The 23,318-nt window shown below is 45.6% G+C and overlaps 1 protein-coding gene across 3 annotated transcripts in view; it reads right to left on the bottom strand.

Annotated features, from left to right (window-relative positions):
* Positions 1 to 23,318, bottom strand: part of LOC103091784 (mineralocorticoid receptor) — a 131,980-nt gene that overhangs the window by 36,975 nt on the left and 71,687 nt on the right. For all 3 annotated transcript variants that reach the window (XM_032956467.2, XM_076067781.1, XM_076067782.1), the window contains exon 4: positions 4,617 to 4,988. In XM_032956467.2, coding sequence (XP_032812358.2) covers positions 4,617 to 4,988 — 372 coding nt within the window. The remainder of the gene's footprint in view (positions 1 to 4,616; positions 4,989 to 23,318) is intronic.

Below are 23,318 nucleotides of genomic sequence, written 5' to 3'. Positions count from 1 at the left end.
TGAACTCATCTGGGTCAACCTGATCTCTCCACCCATTTTCCAGGACAAACCATTCGAGTTTTCCATCGAGTGTGTGCGACAGGTGTCAGGAGTAAAGGCGGCGTGAGCCAGATGTCAATTATTCATGATGTTCAGTGCAATTCTCATTACTCGTATTGGTAACAGCTGGCGTGGCCAATATGAAAAATATGTGAATGGCTCATTTACTTAGTTACGTTGGCATTCCAGTTATTTTTTCCCTCTTCTAAGCCAATGTTCATCACCTACTTCATACTGCTGTTCCTTATGGTTCAGCGGAGTAATTACTCATACAACATGCATGTAATTGGTTATTTTATTGTTAAGGGACTTTAGGTCAAAGAGTACCTCTCCGTAATACGTGTACAGACGGATGATTGTTTGTTAAATGGATTTCTGTAACTTAGTGCCCTGTGCCCAGCTGTAAGCTGCATGCATCACAGGTAGCCTACAATAACATCCAGGCATAAACGGGAAGATCGTTGATCTTAATTTACGGGGTGGAATGGTGGCGCAGTGGTTAGCACACTGAGCTATGGACCTGACCGTCTGAGTGTGAATCCCGGCTGTAGACAATATCGGTGGAGACCGATATCTGAACTGATGCCGGGCGCCTCACTGAATCCTCTCCAAGCCACACTGACCCAGCAAGATGAAATATAAAAATTGTATAAATGTTAATATTTTAATATGTAAGCATATACATTTTATATATGGTCAAATGGGATTCAGGACCGAAAGGCATGGAGACGCATTTATCCAGAACTGAATTGACAAAGCGCTATAAATTATGATTATTATATTTCTTATTTCATCCCATTTTACAATAGAAACATTTCAGTTAATTCTGAAAAATATTAATTCAGCAACAAATAAAACAAATCTAAAACTGCAATTTGTGAATTTTTAACGGCTCTCAGAAATGCCAATCAATCCCATAAGACACGCATTTAATCATACACCCGCAGTTGTGTGTGTTTAATTTGGTCAACCTGCTACTGTTTGTTATTGTGTGCTGTGGCTCTTCACGCCCTGTCGCTCCGTTAAGGCGCGCGCGGTTAACGAGTGCAGCCTTCGTGCTACGGACCACAAACTTTGCTCGATGGAGGATAACTTTGGTCCCAGAAAGAGAGAACAATCCTCCCCCACATGGGCCCTCGCTCAGGCCGGTGGGATGGGCCAGCATTTAGATGCCTACGCGATGCCCGCCCCTCTACTCAGAGGCCATCCCAGAATGTCTCGGTTTCATATTCTGGGCATCTCACTGCCTAGTTACACAGGTGGTGAGGATCCGATCTCAGTCTCGATCCCAAACCCACCCTTACAGCCGCTTTCCAATCCTCCATGGCGCATCATTCACTGTCATTCTCCAATCGATTATGGACGAGGTAAATTGAAATGTGGGTGAAATATGTACTTCTTGTTTCGATGCTTCGGCAGTAAGCTGCACACACTGCACTGTGCAACTTCTACACAGGGCCTATCTAATCAGGAAGCACTTCGCCATCGAGCCTCAACGTCGTGTTGGCTCATGTCAGTGTGTATAGGGGTAACCAGAGTCATCACCATTGTTAAGAACATTCAGTTGCTCCGCTTTCTGATGGTAAATCACGATCGATACCGATACATTTACGATAAAGATGGAGTGGACGAAACCTGCCCCATAAAACAACGCTTTATGTGACTTTCTTAAAATGCGCAGCTCTGAAATGTCTTGCTGATGCCATTGCTCGCGGGAAGAGTCTGCACTGGAGGGAGGTCTAGCGAGCTCCTCACAGGAGGGACGTTGGCGGACACTCTTCCACACTGGCAAGATGTCTTGGAAAATATTTAAGTATCCACACATTTATACTGTTGGGTGGACATTCCTGGTTATCACCCAGTCCAGTGAGCTCATTATTATATCATTGCAGCAGCATTCCGTGTGTGACATAGGGGGTCACAATGTATGATGCGTCAATACGGCTGTCCTGTCTCTTGCCTCGGCCAGTCTGTTGCCAAGCACAGCCGTGCACATAAGGGGTGGCGAGATGTTAACTATCTCGCCTGGTATGCAGGACATTGTGGGTTTTATCCCAACCCTGATGACTGTAAATTTGGAGTTTGCATGTTCTCCCCGTGGTCACTTGGATTTCTCTCCGGTTTTTCCCTCCAGATTTAGAAACATGCATTCAGAGTATGGCTGCTGTAACTTTCTACATGATTGGCCACTTCGTTGAGCTATCATTTGTGGCCAGGTCGCTTCTGAAAGAAGAGCTACATAGCTCAGTGGGCCTTACCTGGTAAAATCAAATAAATAGGTGGCCCACGGAGCAGCAATAACCACGACCAGCCACACCAGCAATCGAGTGATTTCTCGCTGTGCCATTCAAAGAGAAAATCTGGGCTAAGCGCAATTCGGTGAACGCAACCTAAAAGTGGCATTGTACATTTTTCGAGCGTTTACGGAAATAATCGGTGTGAGATTCAGGAAGACACCCCTTCCACGGGGGGGGGGGGGCGGGGGGGATCTGGCCATTTTGTGTAAGAGTTAGTGTACGCTGCAGATTATTTTATTCATTAGTCTTCCGTGCTCATTTTATGTAAATCTTTTCTTTAGGACACAAAGCACGGGGCGTGCTGACACGGCTCTTTGGTGATAAGTGCCGGCTTGCTGATGTGGCAGCCGTACCGCAAATTGCCAACGCAAATGACAGCCTTACATTTTGTGAAGTAATTATCGGCGCAGCATAATTAAAATTCTATGACTTTGGCAGATTAGCGACCAGGTCTCTCAATTGATGGAAGTAAAACAATATTACATTTTTGCATGTATTGAGGTTACCAAAGCTGAATAAACCAAATAAAAATAATGGTGAAATTAACTAACTAAAATAATCTCATTACAGACAATGCTTATGTCTGAGATCAGGTACCTTAGCGCAATCACTTTATGAGCATTGGATGACACAACATGCTACAACAGCAATGCACTGAGGTGGCTGGTCAGTTCAAGGAGCAGAGCACCTAAAATTAAACCGGCTTCTCAATGGAGTAAGTTAGTGATTTCAGAATGGTCATCAATGAACAAAGGAGTGAAACTTTGATTTTCACTTAATTTCGCTAAATTCCAGCTCTGAGAATGATCAAAAGCATATCAGTTTGAAGGCCATGTGACAAACATTTGTGATGTGTGGCTAATATTGGATCTGAGACAATCGGTGATATCCGCTTCCACGGGCTCTTCTCAAACACAATGGACGGCGTGCTGCTCTGCAAAGGTTAAGAACGGATACTTCGTCTCGAAAACGTGACGCTCACTCATGGCGCTGTTGAGAGATGCAACTGGGCCAAGGAAATAAAGTGAATGAGAAGAAAAGTGACAAGCAGGTAAAAAAGGTCACAAATAATAACAGACAGAAACGGAGCTCATGTATTATGTGCTGCCAAGATGAAAAGGTGGGAAATGAATACAATAATAAAATGAAATAAAACAATATTTTTCGTCCAATAGCCAATCGTCCAAATGTTTTCCAGTGGGATTTGTTAAAACAGCCAAACCGGTTTCTCCTTCATCACTTCATGGGAAAAAAGAGGCCCCTTTTTGCCTTTAACTTCAAGCAGCCCAGCAGCAGCATTTTGTTCACGAGGCACCAAAGTCAAAACCGGTCCACAGTGTTTCCCCCGGCTTCAAGGAAATCCCACTGTGCTCAGAAGACCCACTGTGTGACCGACTGAAATGCTGACACGTTTTATTTTTTACATGGTGAAAACTGTTACCTGGGTCTTTTGGTCAAGTTCAGGTGAAGACGATTGCTCGTGTTGCGATCGAAACGTCGTGATCTATTATTTCTACTTACGTGACTTTACCAAAAGACCCAAAGAGTATGAATCAAGATGTTACCTGGTTCTTAATTCCATATGCAGGGAGGGGATTAGGGCCAGCAGACACTGAACCTATCTCCAAAACGATGATTCGCCAATGAAACCATGATGGTGTGGTGGGAACAAGATAATTACTGCACATATATTTCAGCGGCTAATTTTTGTGGCTGCAAAAACACCCCCAGGCATCTCCGAGTGAGCAACTGCATCGACAGTTTTAAAATTACTATTTAAAAAAAAAGCTTCTTTATGCATGCTTGCTGACACTAAGGGTTATCATTCTCAACCTTGCCGATTGCTCATTTTCAGCACAATATTCCAAAAAAAAAGGTATCGTCATCCCCTACTGCCGCAAGTGGGGTGACCGCCATTGTTTTATTTTTTACGTAAAATCTCACGAAAATTTGCAAAACCCAGATGAGAACTTCACCTTAAAAATGTCCTCATGCCACACGGGAGTGGGAAACGCACAGGATAAACCGCCACACTTTTCTCTTGGTTACATAGTGGGGCAAAACTATTCAACCCCGCCAATATTAGCCCCCTGGATGAGGAAAAGCGCAAGAGATGGGAACGTGACATCGCAGTTTCCGCGACGCCGAGTTAACACCGAACACCAACGGAGCACGAACAGCAATGCGCAAATGAGACAAATTACACAAACGACTGCACAGCAAATGTGCGGCAGATGTCCTCTACCCCCTCCTCCTCCCCCCCCCCTTCCCCCCACGTACCGGGCAGCACCTTGGCCCACTTGACGACGGGCACCAGCTGCCTCTCGCATAGCCGGTTGAGGCTCGTGAGCAGGTAGTTGGCCGTCATGGGGCGGCTGTTATCGAACCCGGCGTACACCACCTCGGGCTCGATGAGCTGCAGGATCGAGAGGATGGAAGGCGAGTAGGAGAGCCCCGAAACGTTGCTGCCGAAAAGGCTGCTTCCGCTGGGGCCGGAGGAGGAAGAGGAGGAGGAGGGCGTGAGGCGCCCGTCGCGCACCGACGGGTCCCACTGCACTAACGCCTGCGTTGAGGAGCCGGCGCCGCCGTCGCCGCGCCGTGCAGCGTCGTCCCCGCCACTCGTCTTCATCCGCATCCTCTTTGAGCGGTGCGCTGTGGGGGGTGAAGGGGCGGGGGGGATGGCACGGTACGGTAAGGGTCACGAGGGTCATCCCACCCCACACCTCTTTCGGCTCTGCATTTCAGGTACATCCCAACACACAAGCAACCCAATGTATTAGCATCGTCAGCCGGGGTCAATCCACTGCTGGCTGAAAGGCGTCCACACAAGTTGTCACCATCTCTCCCTATCCGGCGATGTACAGTAACAATCTACCGATAGCACCTGCACGTCAACTGATTTCATTGTCCCCTTAAAAAAAATATATGGGGGTAACATTTTTTAAAAATATTTTGTTTCTTTTTCACAGTTGTATTCCACTTGTGCCGTCGGTGCCATGTCGTGGGACCAAGTGTCCCTTTGGAACTCTCCGACAGCAGTGCATGACTCCGTGTCAGAGACAGGCCCACTTACTGCAGTTGGCACTTTCCCAACATGCCCTGCGACAAACAAATGTCTGTCACATGGCGGCCAAACCAATGTTTTGTAATTCTCACTGATGGGATTTATCCAAATCGGCTCAATCACCGAGACCTGCATTCAAACCCAGCCACTAAACGGTGTCGGTTCAGTGCTCTGACCCTTATACCATCCACCCACCTCCGGGTGCGATTTTATCTCATTATCAATATGCCATCAATCTGTGGCAGCGGGGCAGCCCCTATTTTGTCCCTTTAAATAAAATAAATCGTCAATAACAGCCATGCACGAGTGAAACCCCCATCCATCCAGTCAAACAAACGAGCGCACCCCCACTGCCGACACTCGTTTCAGGTTTCCCCGGCACGTGCCAACTGCCATCAATGTAATACGGCGGATCCCACAATGCACCGCACGTCGTGCTGTCGCTGTTCAGTGCCACCTTCACATCGTCTGTGCTGCGCCGAGTCTCCGCTTTGCTCTGAAGGGTGTGGCAGCCGTTACCGTATTGACGTGAACGGAGGGGGCCAAAGCAGTGTTCCCCAAATTCACGTGAGCTTAACTTCCACATATATATTTTGTCTCTCTCGTTCATGTAGGTGCACCTTTCTGTCGGACAGCCCCGAGACTCGCACCCTACCTCTACAAGAGCGTCTGGGCCAAAAATGCTCCAGCTCTAATTTAATAGATCCTCACATGTGCCAAACTTTTATCAGAATACTATTTTCTCTTACTCACTGAATAAAGCAACTCAACATTATTTAGTACGCTGTTGTGGCGTTAAGGTGAGCACACCGGACTTGCTTTTTCAGAGTTCACCAATTTAATCTCTCAGCATGGCAGTTAAAACGCTGGTGCAACTTCTTAAATCCACCCCTTGCCTTCGTCCAACCCAGCAGTTTAACGCGTGCACGCACGTTGAACTTATTTTGCACCGTACGTAGCCAACTAAACACAAACAAACAATGGGTGCACACCACACCCTCGTCCATGGGCAAGTCGCGTGAGGTGGGGTAAAGCGGCAGTACTCCCACCTCTTCCCAGATGTTTGACCAGCATGGAAGAGTAGACCAAATACCATCTACAATGACCCTCTAGAACTGCCTCTCCAGGAGGCCAATGCCAGCAGTAAGTGTGAGCACTGGGCAGACGCTTAGGCCACAAATGTCTCTTTTTTTGCAACTTTTGTTTATCATGCCTCTCAACTATGCTCTGTGTGTATATATATAATTGTATCGTATATATATATTTTTAAATAATTGCATAGAATGTCGATGCTTATGTTTGAGTATTAATGTGATGGCTCTTTGAGCGACATATTTGTGCCAGAAAGTCGCCACGTGTGTAAGGCAAAATAAAATGGACTTGACTATGAATTCCCTCCCTTGAGGCGAGCAAGCTCAATCTCAGGGCTTTCTAACCTCTACTTAAAACTAAAACTACATGTATGTTACCAGCTAACGCCCACTGAGCTATATAGCTCTTTTTCAGAAGCAACCTGGCCACAAATGAAAGCTCAACGAAGTGGCTTATCATGTGGAAATCTAAAGCAGCCAAATACTCTGACCGTGTGACGTCGATTCTAAACGTGGAGGGAAAAAACGTAGGACCCGGAGAAAAATCCACGCGACCAAGGGGAGAACGCGCAAACTCCAAATATACAGCAGCAGGCGTCAGGGTCGGGATCGAACCCACGCCCTCCTGTATACCAGGCGAGGTAGTTAACATCTCCTAGCCACCATGGCACCCCTTGCATCGACATTGCAACGATGTCGTACATCATCGCTCCCTGCGCTCTCTTTTTCCATTGGAAATTTTCCACGTTTGCTTTCAGCATCCAAGCACAACAAAGGTGCCACTCAATTCCACAAGCCTCGGTCACAGTGCGGGGAAACCACGCCGATGAGATGTTTACAGGTTGACAGCTCGACAGCATTTAACGCTCGATCTATTAAAAGTAATTGCCAGCTTGAGCCGTCACCGGCAGTGCAGGATGGGCGTCGTGTGGGATTTTTGCTGTGCGTTGAACAGCACGGATATTGTAGCAGTGCTCCTACTCATGGTGTTATTGGTTTAGTGTTGCTACGTCTGCATTTGCCGATGAAGGTGATGACGTGCTTTGAAGGAAGGCAATTGCCCTAAATGTCAACGATTGCACGATTTGTACTCCTTTCAGAGCGGCGTTCATGAATGAATGTGTTAAGTGTATTGTCATGCGTGCTGATGCATCACATTGCTCATACAGTATCACAACATGTTTTTTTTAATTATGAAAGCGGTGAATTGGTTAATAAGTACAAATGCTCTCGCAGACATGCGATTGGCATAGCTCCCAAGCTGTAGCCCTGACACTTTGTAAGCTGTGATGCAATATTTTCAAGCATCTGTAAAAGCGCCAAAGAGAGCAACAATGTATCATAATAAAGACAGTTAATTAGCACAATAAATTAGGCCGTTATCAACACTTTTAAGCATAATTAACTCAACTTCTCCCTTGCAGTCTAAGACGCCCAAGATTTCACACCAAAAGGAATTTTCTGTCAGCGCAGTCCAACGCCCCACACGGTTGTAATGAGAGAACGGAAGTCGCCCTCCCCCTCGGTCGCATTAGCGGCGGTGGCGATGACGCCGGCGTCGCTTGACACGAGCGGGCGTGAGCTGGCGGAGACGTCGTCAAACTCTCCTCCGACCGCATTCTCGCCGGTGTGCGAAGCTCTCGGTCCAGTGCGTCCATCTACTGCCGGACACGGGGCCGTGCCGATCTGCCCGGGTTAGCGAAGGCGCGGCGGAAGCGTGGACGAGGCAGCATCGCGCGCCACTAAGACGCAGCGGCAGCCAACACCTGCCTGCTTTATGCACGGCGGTCGCTCATCCCAGCATTTAAAGAAAAAGCCTGCTTAGCTTTCTGGAGAGATCGGCCACACTCCAAGTGATTTAGCCACAGGAAATGACATAACACTGTCATGATATTGTAGGCGGTTCATTAAGGTATGGTCCATTTTTTTTTAATGTGTATAAATGGACAGCAGTGTGAACCACACGATTGAATGTTTGGGGTTTTGTGAAAGACAAACATGCTTTTGATTTAAAAATTTCGTGACTGCAGTAATTCATATTCTAAGCTCTTTCGGTAAAGTCACGTTGAAGGGAAACAATAAAATAATAAAATATATATAAGACAATAAAAATTCTCACGACGTTTCGACCATAACACAAACGTTTGTGAGCTAAGAATACAAAAATGCTTGCCAAAAACAACCCCCGAACAACAAAAGCTTTGCGTGATCTTCAACAGCACATGAAAGAAGCGTTTGAAACAATTCGACTCAAGGCGTTGGCGAGCAGCGAGCACCGAGAGTACCATTGGGAAGCTCGCACACCTCAAAGCGGACACGTGGAGGATTAGAGGGATGAGACTCGGTACAATAAAGTCTTCACGCTAGCAAGCGCGTGAACAGTTTTATCGACCTGGCTCAGAAACTGCCGTCTCTCCTCTCAAATTATTTCAGTAGAGAAGATACCTCCACGAAGTGGATGACATTAATGTGCTCAGTACGTGCGAGTCACCGAGTGAATGAGTGACAGACTTTTTTTATTTGTTCCACAAAGAACAGAAAGCTTCAATTTGGTACATCCGTAAGTCGAATGCTTTTTACGTGGGGTGGGGGGAATCTGAATAAAAAATAAAGGCTCCCACAAAATGTGGCCCACAGGTTAACTGCTTTCACTCAGAAAGCAGGGATAGCTCAGACGAAAGTCTGAATATTCTTTAAGTCTTGCGATAAACACTGACAACAATACAGGGCAATGGAAAAGTCCCCGTGCGGTAAAGTTGTTTTATCACGGATTCACAGCGTGGTGGTCTCTCAAACTGAGCGCCTTTGACATTCAAACATAACGAATACGTCGGAACCACGTGGTGTGCGACGCACAATCCGTTTCTCTGGTGTCACGTCACCTCATCGCGAGGGCTATTTCATTCTTCGGTTCATCCAGACGTTGTTCGATTCGACTCGTATGTAGCGTACGTATGTTGAACGCCTTTCATACCGTGCGTAGCCAACCGTGCTGATCGGTGGTGCGGGGGAATGACCACAAACTAAACACAAGGAAAGCAGTTCTAAAGAAATGAGTTTTCAATCGACATTTAAGACTCGAACATTAACTGCAAGCGCCCTGTATTATCCCCATCACCGGCAAACCAAGTAATTTGTCCCCAATTGAGCGTGATGCAATAGCCGACTGAGTGGCCAGTGATTTATTACCATGAATGCGCAACGTCAGCAGCAAAAGACTTCTGGGCATGGCACCTCACCTATGGTGACTCAGCCTAAAATGTGTACCAGCCTAGCGTGGTCAACTGCAGCAACGAGGAGACTTAGGGCAAGCGGGACGCGTGTGGTATTGAGTGGCGCTAACTCTTTGTGCGTAGCGGCGGTATTAATTGGCGCTTGCGGAGAGCACGAGCAACGGGAGTCCGTGGAGCTAAATGTATGGAAATATTTGTAGTGTCTGTGAATATCTGGTGTATATATAAACAAAATCTTATTCTGACAAGATGCAAATGTAGAAAAACGTAAGTAAAATAAAGACACAATGTTTCTCTTCAAGGGGAAATTAGACGATTTGTTGTACGAAAGGATGTTGTACACTGAAACCTCGGTGGAGAGTTTGAGGAAGCGACCTTCCCACTTTAACACAAAATCTAATGGAGGATCACTGCCCTGTCCCAAACACAAGGTTAGCAAACAACCCAACTCACGGTGGCAGGGCCTGCTTGTGCGATGGCCCATGTTAAATGACATCATTTTTTAAGCGTACGAGCACGGGGAAGGGGCACAAGCGTCCTTTTAGGTCGATAAAAAATATATTTCCGACGTTTAGCCCATGTAGACTGCTTGAGGTCAGGACTGTAAGGGAGCACCTATTAAGGCTGGCACTTGTGCATCAGAGGGTGCTGGGTGAGGACAGCATCACATGTCTCTCCAGCGCTGATGTTTACGCACCTCACCATGTACGGGACTCACTGTAAAGCCAAATGGAACCAAATGAGGTCCAGAGCATGTTCAGATACTTGGCTCGCCGGTTTCAAACGATCACACAAACACGCTTCTTTGTCTTTGACCTTGTGTTCACGTGCGCCGTTATCTGGATGCAAAGCAAGGCGTGCTTACCTGCATGTTCATATGGACAGCATGTTTCCTTGCGAAGAATCCCAAAAGCCACACGGGTCGGCCAGCGCTAAAATTATGAGCAGATGAGCCTTAAAGAGAGCAAAAAATCTTGATAGAGTAAACTAGCGCATTCGCCATGCTACTGAATTCTGTAGATGCGTGTCGATCGCCACTTGTGCACGTTATGCTGGGCGAAGAGATATAATGGACTTTTCTGATTCAGATCATTGATTAGAATGGGACTTTGTTATGCTGTCTGCTCCTTTATGCCAGGTGATTATATGCGACCTATTTATATGCGAAACAAAATTAATGCTTTCATTTAATTACGTGTTCGCACTTGCGTCATATGCATGTATTTACGTTTTCGATAATTAATCCATGCAAATCAGAACACATGCAAGTAATTAATGACAATCGCACGTTTAGAATAAACATCAGCGGTGAACTGACCTTGTATGATATTGTGCGAAAGAAAGTAAAACCATGGCAAATATAGGTGAAGAATGCATACACAATTGACTATTTATGTTTACATAGCATCTCAAGCCTGAATATTATCTTCTGGGCCATCCAGGTCAGTAACTTTGGACGGGCTATCAGCATGAGCGTCTATCAGATTATGGCCCCATAAACAACGTCTGTGCATGATCCGAGTTTGTCTATTTATGTGCACGCTTATGCGTTTACGTGTGTGTGCGTGTGTGCGTATGTATTTGGGCACCAATTATAGGGGTATGGTGGTGTAGTGGTTAGCATACTGCGGTACGAACCCAGTGACCTGAGCTCAATTCCCGCTCACAGCCACCGACACCGTTGACGATTATCTGAATCGGTCCTGGGCCTTCCCTAGGTCAACTCAGCCTCAAATGAGTACCTGGTGTGATGTGTAAACATCACAACTTGGGAGACAAAGGCAGCTGGTGGGTGTTGCTGTCCACCCACCCCTCGTGTGCTGTGCGAGCCTTCATATGTGCTCGCTAACAGCACTTTCCCCAACAGTCTGTTAAAGTATATACAGGGGATATTTGTGTTTAGGCACCTAGTATATCAACAAGACATACAGCTTTGCTTCATTGATTTGGACAAGGCCTATGATACCATCAAGAGGCCAGGGCTTTGGATTATTCTTTGCATTTTTAGAGACCCTAATTATCTGCTCAGGATCATTAAGAACAATCATTAAGCATTATGTTTTCATTGGCTCCTATGTGGAAGTTACCTGGCCTGTTGTACCACACAAATCTCTGGGGTTCTTCATCCACAATCATGGCCTTCTCTTCTCTAAGATTGCAAAACAGACCCCTCTATATGATTAGGGCGATTATCACAATTCCTCGGACAGAATTGCAATTTCATTCTTAGAAACACATTTGCAAGTGGGATAATTGGATGGGTAGAATTGTGGAATCGTGGAGGGGCTGGGCTGTGTGAGTGGCCAGTGTAGTTTTCAGACAAGAACGGAGGGCTCATAAAGCCAGGCCGGCCTAGTGGAATCGCCACTAAAATGTATCGCATAAATATTCAAATTCTATCTCGATTCCAGCTAAATGTAGCATACACATGGAGCAACTCAGTGCATAGCCTAGCATATATACAAGGCAACCATGTGTATAGGTATCCTTCGCTTATATGCCTAACATATACACGGGCTGCTACATATATATCCTTGGCGATAGCCTTGCAATTTACAGGACACCTATGTGTCTGTATGTATCCTTGACTATAGCGTAACATATGCACGGGTCAGCTACGTGTCTATATGCATCCTCGACTATTGCCAAGCATATAAATGGGGGTAACTATGTATCTCTATGTATCTTTGGCTTTAGCCTAGCAGAAACATGAGGCAGCTACGTGTCCGAATGTATCCTTGGCTATAGCTGAGCATATACGCGGGGGTAGCTACGTGTCTATATGCATCCTTGGCGATACATTTGGCCGCTCCGTGCGTCCAGGCCAGACATGGCGGTGGGCAAAGGGCCGTGCCTGGGCCAGCCTCCATGACAGTGTCCACTCATGCCCAAATGCACACCACAATTAGCGTGGAATTGGGTGAATTCTGCAACCCAGGCATCGGCTAAGCATTTCAATCGGCTATTCTGCCTGCCCGGCATTGGTCAGAAGAGCTAATTTTGCCGAATTTTGCCAAATGGAATCGGTAAATGCTTTGCTTAGCTGAGCATCACAGAAGCTTATCAAAGTCGGGTTCACAATCGAGTGCCATTATTATACGGAACAAATCTTACATGGTAACCTCCCTTTTACAATCCCATTCAAATGAACCAATAGAAGTGCTCATTAAATTATTAAGCTTATTTGTGGAGGTCGGAATCGTAGGAATCTGAGATTATTCCCATCGGATCTCTGTAGTAACCATCCAACTCGAATGTGCATGCATGCATGAGTATGTGGATGCACGTGTGAGTATGTGGATGCATGTGTGAGTATGTGGATGCACGTGTGAGTATGTGGATGCATGTGTGAGTATGTGGATGGACGTGTGAGTATGTGGATGCATGTGTGAGTATGTGGATGCACGTGTGAGTATGTGGATGCATGTGTGAGTATGTGCATGCACGTGTGAGTATGTGGATGCATGTGTGAGTATGTGGATGCACGTGTGAGTATGTGGATGCACGTGTGAGTATGTGGATGCACGTGTGAGTATGTGGATGCATGTGTGAGTATGTGGATGAATGTGTGAGTATGTGCATGCACGTGTGATTATGTGCATGCATGTGTGAGTATGTGGATGCATGTGTGAGTATGTGGATGCACATGTGATTATGTGGATGCATGTATGAGTATGTGGATGAATGTGTGAGTATGTGGATGCACGTGTGAGTATGCGGATGCATGTGTGAGTATGTGGATGCATGTGTGAGTATGTGGATGCATGTGTGAGTATGTGCATGTAGGTGTGAGTATGTGCATGCACATGTGATTATGTGCATGCATGTGTGAGTATGTGGATGCATGTGTGAGTATGTGGATGCGTGTGTGAGTATGTGGATGCATGTGTATGTGGATGCGTGTGTGAGTATGTGGATGCATATGTGAGTATGTGAATGCACATGCGATTATGTGGATGCATGTGTGAGTATGTGCATGTATGTGTGATTATGTGGATGCGTGTGTGAGTATGTGGATGCATGTGTGAGTATGTGCATGCATGTGTGAGTAAGTGGATGTACGTGTGAGTATGTGCATGCATGTGTGAATATGTGGATGCGTGTGTGAGTATGTGGATGCATGTGTGAGTATGTGGATGCACGTGTATGTGGATGCATGTGTGAGTATGTAAATGCACATGCGATTATGTGGATGCATGTGTGAGTATGTGGATGCATGTGTGAGTATGTGGATGCGTGTGTGAGTATGTGGATGCATGTGTGAGTATGTGCATGCATGTGTGAGTATGTGGATGCATGTGTATTTGGATGCGTGTTTGAGTATGTGGATGCATGTGTGAGTATGTGGATGCATGTGTGAGTATGTGGATGCGTGTGTGAGTATGTGGATGCATGTGTATGTGGATGCGTGTGTGAGTATGTGGATGCATGTGTATGTGGATGCGTGTGTGAGTATGTGGATGCATGTGTGAGTATGTGGATGCATGTGTGAGTATGTGAATGCACATGCGATTATGTGGATGCATGTGTGAGTATGTGGATGCATGTGTATGTGGATGCGTGTGTGAGTATGTGGATGCATGTGTGAGTATGTGGATGCATGTGTGAGTATGTGGATGCATGTGTGAGTATGTGCATGCATGTGTGAGTATGTGGATGCACGTCAGGGTTTCCACCTCCAACATACAACAAAGACCAGGATGCATTATGGGGACATAGAGTGGAAGAGCTGCACGCAACTACAATGTCCATTGAGCCGTGGATTATTATACAACTGAAAAAAACCGGTACCTTTAATGTCAGGGGGAGGCTTACAGATTTCCCTGGACATCATCTGCCTCAACAAGCAGACGATTGCTGGAAAACACCAGGGCAAGAGGCCACCTGAATGCCTCAATGTCTAATGCACGTACGTGTGCCCGGCTGGCTTTGTAAAACTTTGCTTTTTAATGGCAGTGAGATGTTTACCAAACCCTGTGATTGAGATGTGAAATGCGTTTCCTTTAAGAGATAGAGATCAGACTTTAAGATTTTACAACCACAACAGTGCCTCTCAGACTGTTCATAAATCACTGATCATAAAGTTTGGAACAAGAAAAACCCACCATCTGGTCAAGCAATCTGGAATATATTGCAGCACTTGAAATGTGCAAGTGCGAGTTTATTGAGCCGTGTTCCTGGTTTGATGATGTTTGAAGAAGCACAGTGACTAATGTAACAATCATTACAATAATCCGTTTTTTTTACAACCTTATATGCATATGGTGGCGCGTATGTGTTGTGTGTGTCTTTTGGGTACAAATTAGACAGGGAGTGGTGGCACATTGGTTATTACACGTAATTTTAATTCCAGTGACCCAGGTTAAACATCGGGATGTGGTGGAGTGCACCCATGATCCCGCGCTCACGAGGTTGAGTCTGCACGGTGGCTGGGAGATGGCGGTACCAGCGAGTGGTTTCGTGAACCAATCTGTGCGGACCTTTCAGCTGTATCCCCCTTGCACGAGTAGGTTTTCTCTGGATGCCAGAGTTTTGGCGTGTGTACGTACGCATGCATGTTGAACTTCTTTCCCACTGTGCAAAGTCAACGGTGCTAATTGTAGGTGCGGGGGAAGGACAACAAACTAAACACAAAAAAATAATAAAAGCAGTGGTGGTTGGGTGGTACAGTGGTTGGCGAACCGCGCATGGAATCCGTCAAACTTGTGATTAATTCCTGGCCACAACTAACATCAGCGGCGAATGATATATCAGCCGGTTCTGCTCACCACCCATTGTGCCAACATGCGCTGACGAGCACGACGAAGAATCGTCAAACAGCCCCTAAAAGTGACACAGCGTGTGGAGACCATCATCCAGCAGTGGATTGACAAAGGACTGTGAATTATGACTTATTACTCCAGTTTCCTCCCACATCCAAAAAAAATACATCTTTAAAAGGAACCGGCCCAATGACTCAATGCAGGACGCTCCTGCACAACGAATTTTTACACTCGACGCTGTTTTTCTGTATAAATAAATTACACAAATGACATATTGCTGACCATGTAAATACGACAGCGACAAGCAGCATCTGAAACGGGCCCTGCGCCTCCCCAAGGTCAACTCAGCCCGAAATGAATGCCGAGCGCTGCGGTGTGTGGCCAACATCGGCACTGGGGGGGAAAACGTGGCCGCGTGTCGTGTTGGCAAAAACCACAGTCGCGTGTGTTAGCGGTGCCGGCCCTAATAAGTGCTACTCTCTTTCCCGGGCAGTCTATGAAACTGTGACTGGATCTTTTTGTTTTATATCAGACAACTTACGGAGGTAAATAAACGGCAAAAAATGTAATGAAAAGACGAGTTATTTTCATTTCACAAATGATGCCTTTACAATATAAACAGTTTGGCTGATCGGAGTAGGCAATGGCTGAGCACACAGACGGCGTCGGCTTTCCCCCGCTAGCTTCTCAAAAACACGTCTGCAATGAAATAAACCCGCACATTCTCCACTCGAGTGGCTGGAAGAAGCCGATGACAACGACGAGTACAAATTAAACAGAGCGGTAGAGGGTTTAGACGTGGAAAAAAAAATTGGAACGGGCCTCCGAAAGAGAGTTTATTTGATTTTTACGTTCATAAAGTCGGGATCAAAATGACCCAGGGATGCAAATAGTGAAGCACAATATGGCAGCTGTGGAATTAACCCTTGCGTTGCCCGAGGAGCGCGTGCCGCAAACTGTTTCCATTCATTTCACGATTCATTGATGCCAACTTTATTTGGTAATTTCCTCGTGGGTGTAAGCAGTGGGAGGAGGCAGGGCGAGGGGTGCTGGAAAGCCCTAAGTCTTGCCCGAGTGCAATTTCCCACCGAAGTTAATTCGCCTGCATGTAATGTGAGCTTAGTCAAGGGCAGTAGATTCAGTAAAGAGAGATGGTTATGGTTACTGAAAGGGTCGCTGCTGTTGTTGCTCCCGAAGTTGTTGAACAAAAACTTACATTGTTCCGTGATGACTCATTCCCGCTACTTAAGTTATTCATCGTTAAGAGAACATCCTTGGTGCAATGACCTTAAACTATTTAATTTGTGAGGCGAAGAGGAAGAAAGAATCGCAGCAACAACCGCTTTCCTTTTCAAGGATTCGAGGAAGCACAACTTGTGTTTAGAGCACTCTCGGACTTCAAACTTTACAGCCCGAGGAGAGTGAGGCACAACACACACACAGATATATATCTGTGTGTGTGTGTGTGCTTTACAAACTCCACATAATGAGGCCCGGAGAATCCCCCCCCCGTCTCCCCAGCTTAGCAATTCAATGAATCGTTATGATGATGATTTGCGGTCGAGTATCAATGTTTATTGATCTCTTGTGGTGCATTTCGCAGGCCCCCAGTAGCAGGAGTTGTCACTTCAGATATCCCCTCAATTAAACACGGAGGAGGCTTTCGCAACCAATATCATCGATATTACAGGTTTTTTTTGGGTAGGATCGCATAAATATAAATGTGTCGTTAAACCCGCCAACACCATGACAGCTAATTAGTAAGGTTTGTCACGTAAATAGAACATGCCAATTCGTTACTAGTACAGCACGCCGGTCTGTTTGAGAGTAAATCCACAACATTTACAATCCGAGTACGACGTTTCGCCAGATATTAATTACAACTAGCATCATCAGGCGGCAGCCGGATACCCTCAATGATGGCCTTTGTGAAGAATTAAACACAGACAACCTATACACCTGCTTTTGACCACCCTAAGATTTCGATTTAAAGCTTTCGTGACTGCAGGGATTAATCTTCTTGGTTCTTTCGGTAAAGTCACCACGAAGAATGGAAACAAAGTCGTAAAAAAGAGCTGTGGTCTGAAGGTCACCGTAAAATGCAATTAATTAAGAACCGAAACGGTTTAAAACATCTTTCCAATGGTTACTAAGCCAGAATCCATCTTCTCGGTTAAAATTGTCTCTGTGCTTGTATATGTGGATGGCCTCATGAACGAATCTCTCATGGTAGCCGGTTGGCTTGAGAATACGTAGCCGCACATACGTTGCGCAACCTTCACATAAAGCCTCTTTGTGTGATAACTTCCCTTGCAATTGCATTTGCCATCATTATATATCCTTGTTTACATATTAGTACAATCGTCACCTTCAACCTGTTTCATGTTTCTGTAACTAAATTGCAGTCCAAAAATAATCTACCGTAGCTGAGCGATGCTACAGGGAAGGCAATTATTTCACATTGGTCTATGTTTGTGCAATGTTTTTAGTTTCTCTTTTGACACTGTCCCTTTTGCCCCGATTGCTACATGCTGTATTTGCCGTACTCTATTTGACTAATTTTAGCTTTTTGTTATTTTGTTGACCCAGCCAAGCCACTCTGGCAGATGAGATGTTGTACTCCTGAGTTTGCACTTGATTAAACAAATTAACTTGAACTTACGTCCCAAAGGTCCATACTGCGTCTTGAGCAATGAACCTCTCACCTGGTGAAGGAAATTCATTTTCAAAAGCCACGTCGTCGTCCTTTGCACCCATTCATACGCAGCACCCTTAGCATGCGCTCTTGAGCGTCCTTGTTAACCGATGCGTACATTCATGTAAAATAGCAGGGCCCGAGTTTCGGGACTGGGCACGCCGATGAAGCGTATGGGTGCATTTTTTGTAATGATCTATAAGCAAGGATGATGTGGCCCAACAGTGTGTGGTGGCGGAGAAGCAAGTTGATAACACTGAAGGAGACGTCTCGGCTAACCAGAAGATTCTATTTTCAAATAACAAATTCGTAAATGCGCGCGTGCTGCGGTGCTTATTTTCTCCAAATAAAATTTTATGGGCAGCACCTGCGGTGACTATTAGGCTGCGTACTCCACAGTCGTCGATCAAAACAAACTCGGCGTCTAAGATTTGTTCCCTGTTTTAGTTTCGCAATTCCACAATTGCCCAAAAAGCACGCGAGTTTCTCATATTGCCTCAATGTGAGAAAACATGAGATGTGTAAGCATATTGTGATTAAACACTTCCTTCGGAACTACATTCAGACCAAGCCTCATGGCAGCTTGATCAAACCGAAGCGAAGTTCCAAGCCCGTTAAAAAAGAAAGTCTGCTTCAAACATTAAACACCGGTGCGTGCTCTTGCGTACCAAACTGCATCTTGCATTTTTAATACAGTTATATATTTTTCTTTATTTTACTTATTTACCTAGGAAAGCCACACTGAGTTGTACAATTCGTTTTTCAGGAGGGTCCTGCATTGGTCTTTCATTTTTTTCATGTTTTCAGCCAATTCATGATTATTTATATATGTGGGAGTAAGCTGGAGCACCTGGACAATACCCACGTCTGTGAGGCGACAGTGATCCATCCTCGTACAGATGGAAACTGATGGCGATTAGTCCACTTCTCCTGGTGAGCCAGAGTAAGGCACCTCACCGATGCCCAGGGGTAGTGAGTTTCACATCTGTGCGGTGATACACCAACCCTCGCTGCTGCCGCCACGGTGCCTGATTACCAGACGTGCACCATCACCGCCGGGTTACATTTAAAAAAAAAATGCAAAATATAAATACAAATATTTTGTTGCCTCTGGCTGAAACGCAAATGCTTCGCTCTTCTTGGACAGCAGTGCAGTGGTGTTGGCGTGCTGCTGCACTTCGACACGACCGTCGCGTGCTGCATCACCGACATATGGGGGCACTCTGCGAGCACTCCAAAAGAGCGTCGTGTATTTGAGTACACGGGACGAGGTGGGCAGAGTCTGCAGTGCCACGGCCCACGTTTGACACCGATCCACAACTACCGCCCATCCTATGAACGAACAAACAATTTAGCTTCGTTCACATACTTCATTGTAAAGATAATTATTCATTTGTTTATAATAATAATAAAAAACACTCCGCACATAGCCAGGCAAGTTAAAGGCAACAGCTTGGCAAAACAGATTATTAGTGAATGGCTCGGTAAATAATAATCAGAATTTTCATTTGTTTAAACATTGAGAAAAGGATTGTTTTCAAAGGGAAAATTTCATTTCCTCCGTCTGCTGCCAACACATTACAAAGCCTGCTGGAGTCGATGACAAAACTTTGGACTTTGTACTAAGACGCTTAATTCTTTGATCCCACCTTCACTTCATATTACGTGTCACCGTTGTTCATACATCGCTGCATTACAATGAGAGCTATGCACTGCCTCGGCAATATGCACACATTATTCAAACACAAAGACAAAGATCCACCGTATAGCCTGAGCAGACCGTTGGGGCAGGTGCTGTTTAGCACCACACCTGGCCACCCTTGTCTCCATAGCGGCATTGCTCACACATCATACCAGCTTTTGGCCATGAGCTGAAATTGAACTCGGACCGCTTGGTTTAACCGCTATGCTACCACATCGCTAATTCACTCTCCCACTGACTCCTAAAGACCTTCACTATTAGAAACAAGGGAGAAAACTCATGCATATGCATGGCATCCGCAACTCTGTCCGAACCTTTGCCCTTGGGAGTATACGACTAGCGATAGGAGCGCCAGCACTCGCCTCAGATGTGCAGGAAGCAGAAATTCCGTAGGCCACGATGAGACCAAGGAGCTCGGATGGCGGCGGTTTTGCCTGCGAGGCTGCACGGGATGCTGAGATGGGTCCTGTACTGCTGGGTTGCCTCTCGATACTTTCCGCAACCCTTTCACCAATTTTCCCGAATTCCTATGAGGTAAGTCCCCGATAGCCACACGCCCTTTGAGTAAATTTCTATTCGTATCGGGTCATGCTTAAGAGAGTTATCATCAGGTAAGTCCCCGATAGCCACACGCCCTTTGAGTAAATTTCTATTCGTATCGGGTCAAACTTAAGAGAGTTATCATCAGGTAAGTCCCCGATAGCCACACGACCTTTGAGTAAATTTCTATTCGTATCGGGTCAAACTTAAGAGAGTTATCATCAGGTAAGTCCCCGATAGCCACACGCCCTTTGAGTACATTTCTATTCGTATCGGGTCATACTTAAGAGAGTTATCATCAGGTAAGTCCCCGATAGCCACACGACCTTTGAGTACATTTATATTCGTATCGGGTCAAACTTAAGAGAGTTCTCATCAGGTAAGTCCCCGATAGCCACACGACCTTTGAGTAAATTTCTATTCGTATCGGGTCAAACTTAAGAGAGTTATCATCAGGTAAGTCCCCGATAGCCACATGCCCTTTGAGTAAATTTCTATTCGTATCAGGTCATACTTTAGAGCGTTATCATCAGGTAAGTCCCCGATAGCCACACGCCCTTTGAGTAAATTTATATTCGTATCGGGTCATACTTAAGAGAGTTATCGTGCATCCCCACACTCCTGCCCGCACCAGGTACAGACAGACAGACAGAGCAAACACTTTCAACCTTGGCAGGAAAGCACAATACATGGGTGGGGTATAGTGTGCAATTGCATCTCGTGGCCTAAATTCGTTTTTATCAAGATGCACAATTACTATCCTTGTAAAAAAATAAAATTTAGTTTTCACTGCATGCTCACTTGCTCGCTGGGACATTAGATATATATTAAAAACCGTACTGTACACAGAAAGGAAGATTATTAATAATCAATAAATAAATTACAAGTTAAAACCTCCATGCATTTAGACACTGTGAGAATAATTAGTTTCAGAAGCCAAATTCATTTCCTGTTCTGCCAACACATTACAACGCCTGGAGAGTCTATTAAAGAACTTGGGCTTTGTAAAGCACTTCAGGCTCTGCAATAAAACGTGTCATTCTCTGAAACCTACCACCTTTACTGCTGTAAAGAAATGGGGCTCTACCATCAGGGAAACAATTTTAATTTTCACGCCAAAAAAATGGAAAACCGACAACAACTTTTATTTTAAATGCGGTGCAGACTTTAAGTGTTCGACAAAAAAAGGCACAGAAAACCGAAACCACCGATTTGCTGAGCGGGTCTATTCGGTGTCACCTTGAGCCATGCATAACGGGGCGCTGTGGGCAACTGCGGCGCTACGTTGTGGACAGCAGACGCGAGTGCATCAAAAGGCACTGTTGTATTGTACTATGCTCCCACGTCTCTACTCACCTTCTTTAATCCAACCTGCGCTCACCATTATGACGATACCTGATGCGCAAATGGAAAATTATAAAACTGTGGCGACCCAGAACAGACCGTACAACACACAATGACGCAACGGCCGATCCACAAAAACGAAGGAGGCATCGCAGCGATGATACACTCCTTTACGCAGGACGTGGACATCGAAGCACCTGAACGTGAAATTGTAGCTGTCGCGTCTACATCAGCAGCCACACGAAAGAAGAAGAAGATGAAGGCCCTCGCAGCGGTGGTTTGTCAAAAACATCAACTCGAGTCATTCAAGCTGAACGGCAGTGCTCTCTACCCAAGGAGAGACCAACAACACAACGAATTACGACTATAATGAGCCAAGAATGTCTGTTTGTGTGTAACGCGCGTGACGTCACTCCACATGCCACACCCCCCACCCCATCATTAATATTCATGAGCGGGTGGATTTTTACATTCACGCGGAAGAAGGTCGAGCAGAAATATTTTTTTTGCAAATTCGCTTTAAGTTTGACGTTTCTTTATGGAAAGTGAATCTAATAAATAATTCTACACAGCAACAAAGTGGATTTGGTGTCTTTATTTACTTCTTCAGCACTTGAGACAAAAGGTAATTATAATTTATGCTTCTACATTATGGTAAAATAGACATTTCTCGGTGATTTTCCAGATATTGTTTCGATTTCCAAATTATTTCAACCCCAGCGACCGAAAGCAGAAGAGAATAAAGTATCAGAGCAGTGAATTTGAACAAATTGAAGGTCAGTTATATACAGTGCTACAGTGAACTGCAGTGACGTGTTTGATGACATACTTTCGTGCAAGAATCACCGCCATTAAATTAACACAAGATACAATTATACCCTGCTAATTTTTTTTTCGTAAATATTAAAGCTTCCGTCCTAGGACGGGCAAACAAGCTAGCGTGGAAAGAAAAAGCCCTTGGGCACGTCGGGTTAACGCATCCCACCCAGGGCTTCTGTTGGACTACCGCCCGCGCACACTCAAAACCGCCCCAGCCAAGCCCAATCACAATAAAGTCGCTTCCCGGACACCTTTTCTCTGGACAGGTCTCTTCCAGAGCGGCGTGAGAGAGCTCCCAGCTTCCACCCCCCCCCCCCCCCCGCAGGCAACCCAGGCTGCTATCACGAACCCGATGATTAATTACTGCCCGAGCCACTTGCCTTCGATTCTCAGCCACGGCTAACATCAGTGGCGAGTGATATCAACCGGCCCCTTCCCCGCCCACGCTTTCTCTTTCACCAAGACGAACTGACAGGCACGGTGGAAGTACGGCCCAAGATCTCCCTTGACCGACAAGGCATTCAGAGATCTTCATCCAGCAGTGAATTGTTTTAGGGCTGTAAATGATTATTTTTGCTAGCCTTTGGCCCATCCAAGGACGGGTGTATTGCAGTAAATCTAAAAAAGTGAAAATCAGACCGCGACGTGATATATTCATTGCATCAATGCGTGTGCAATTTGTAAGGGTGACACAGACCTATTTCATGTAAAGGTAATAATCCCTTGTCATCA

The sequence above is a fragment of the Petromyzon marinus genome, chromosome 18, assembly GCF_048934315.1.
Source record: "Petromyzon marinus isolate PM22_M1 ecotype Great Lakes invasive population chromosome 18, UKy_Petmar_22M1.pri1.0, whole genome shotgun sequence".
Lineage (NCBI taxonomy): Eukaryota > Metazoa > Chordata > Hyperoartia > Petromyzontiformes > Petromyzontidae > Petromyzon > Petromyzon marinus.
Note: the sequence above shows the minus strand (reverse complement) of the source record. Positions and strands in the feature narration are given on the sequence as shown.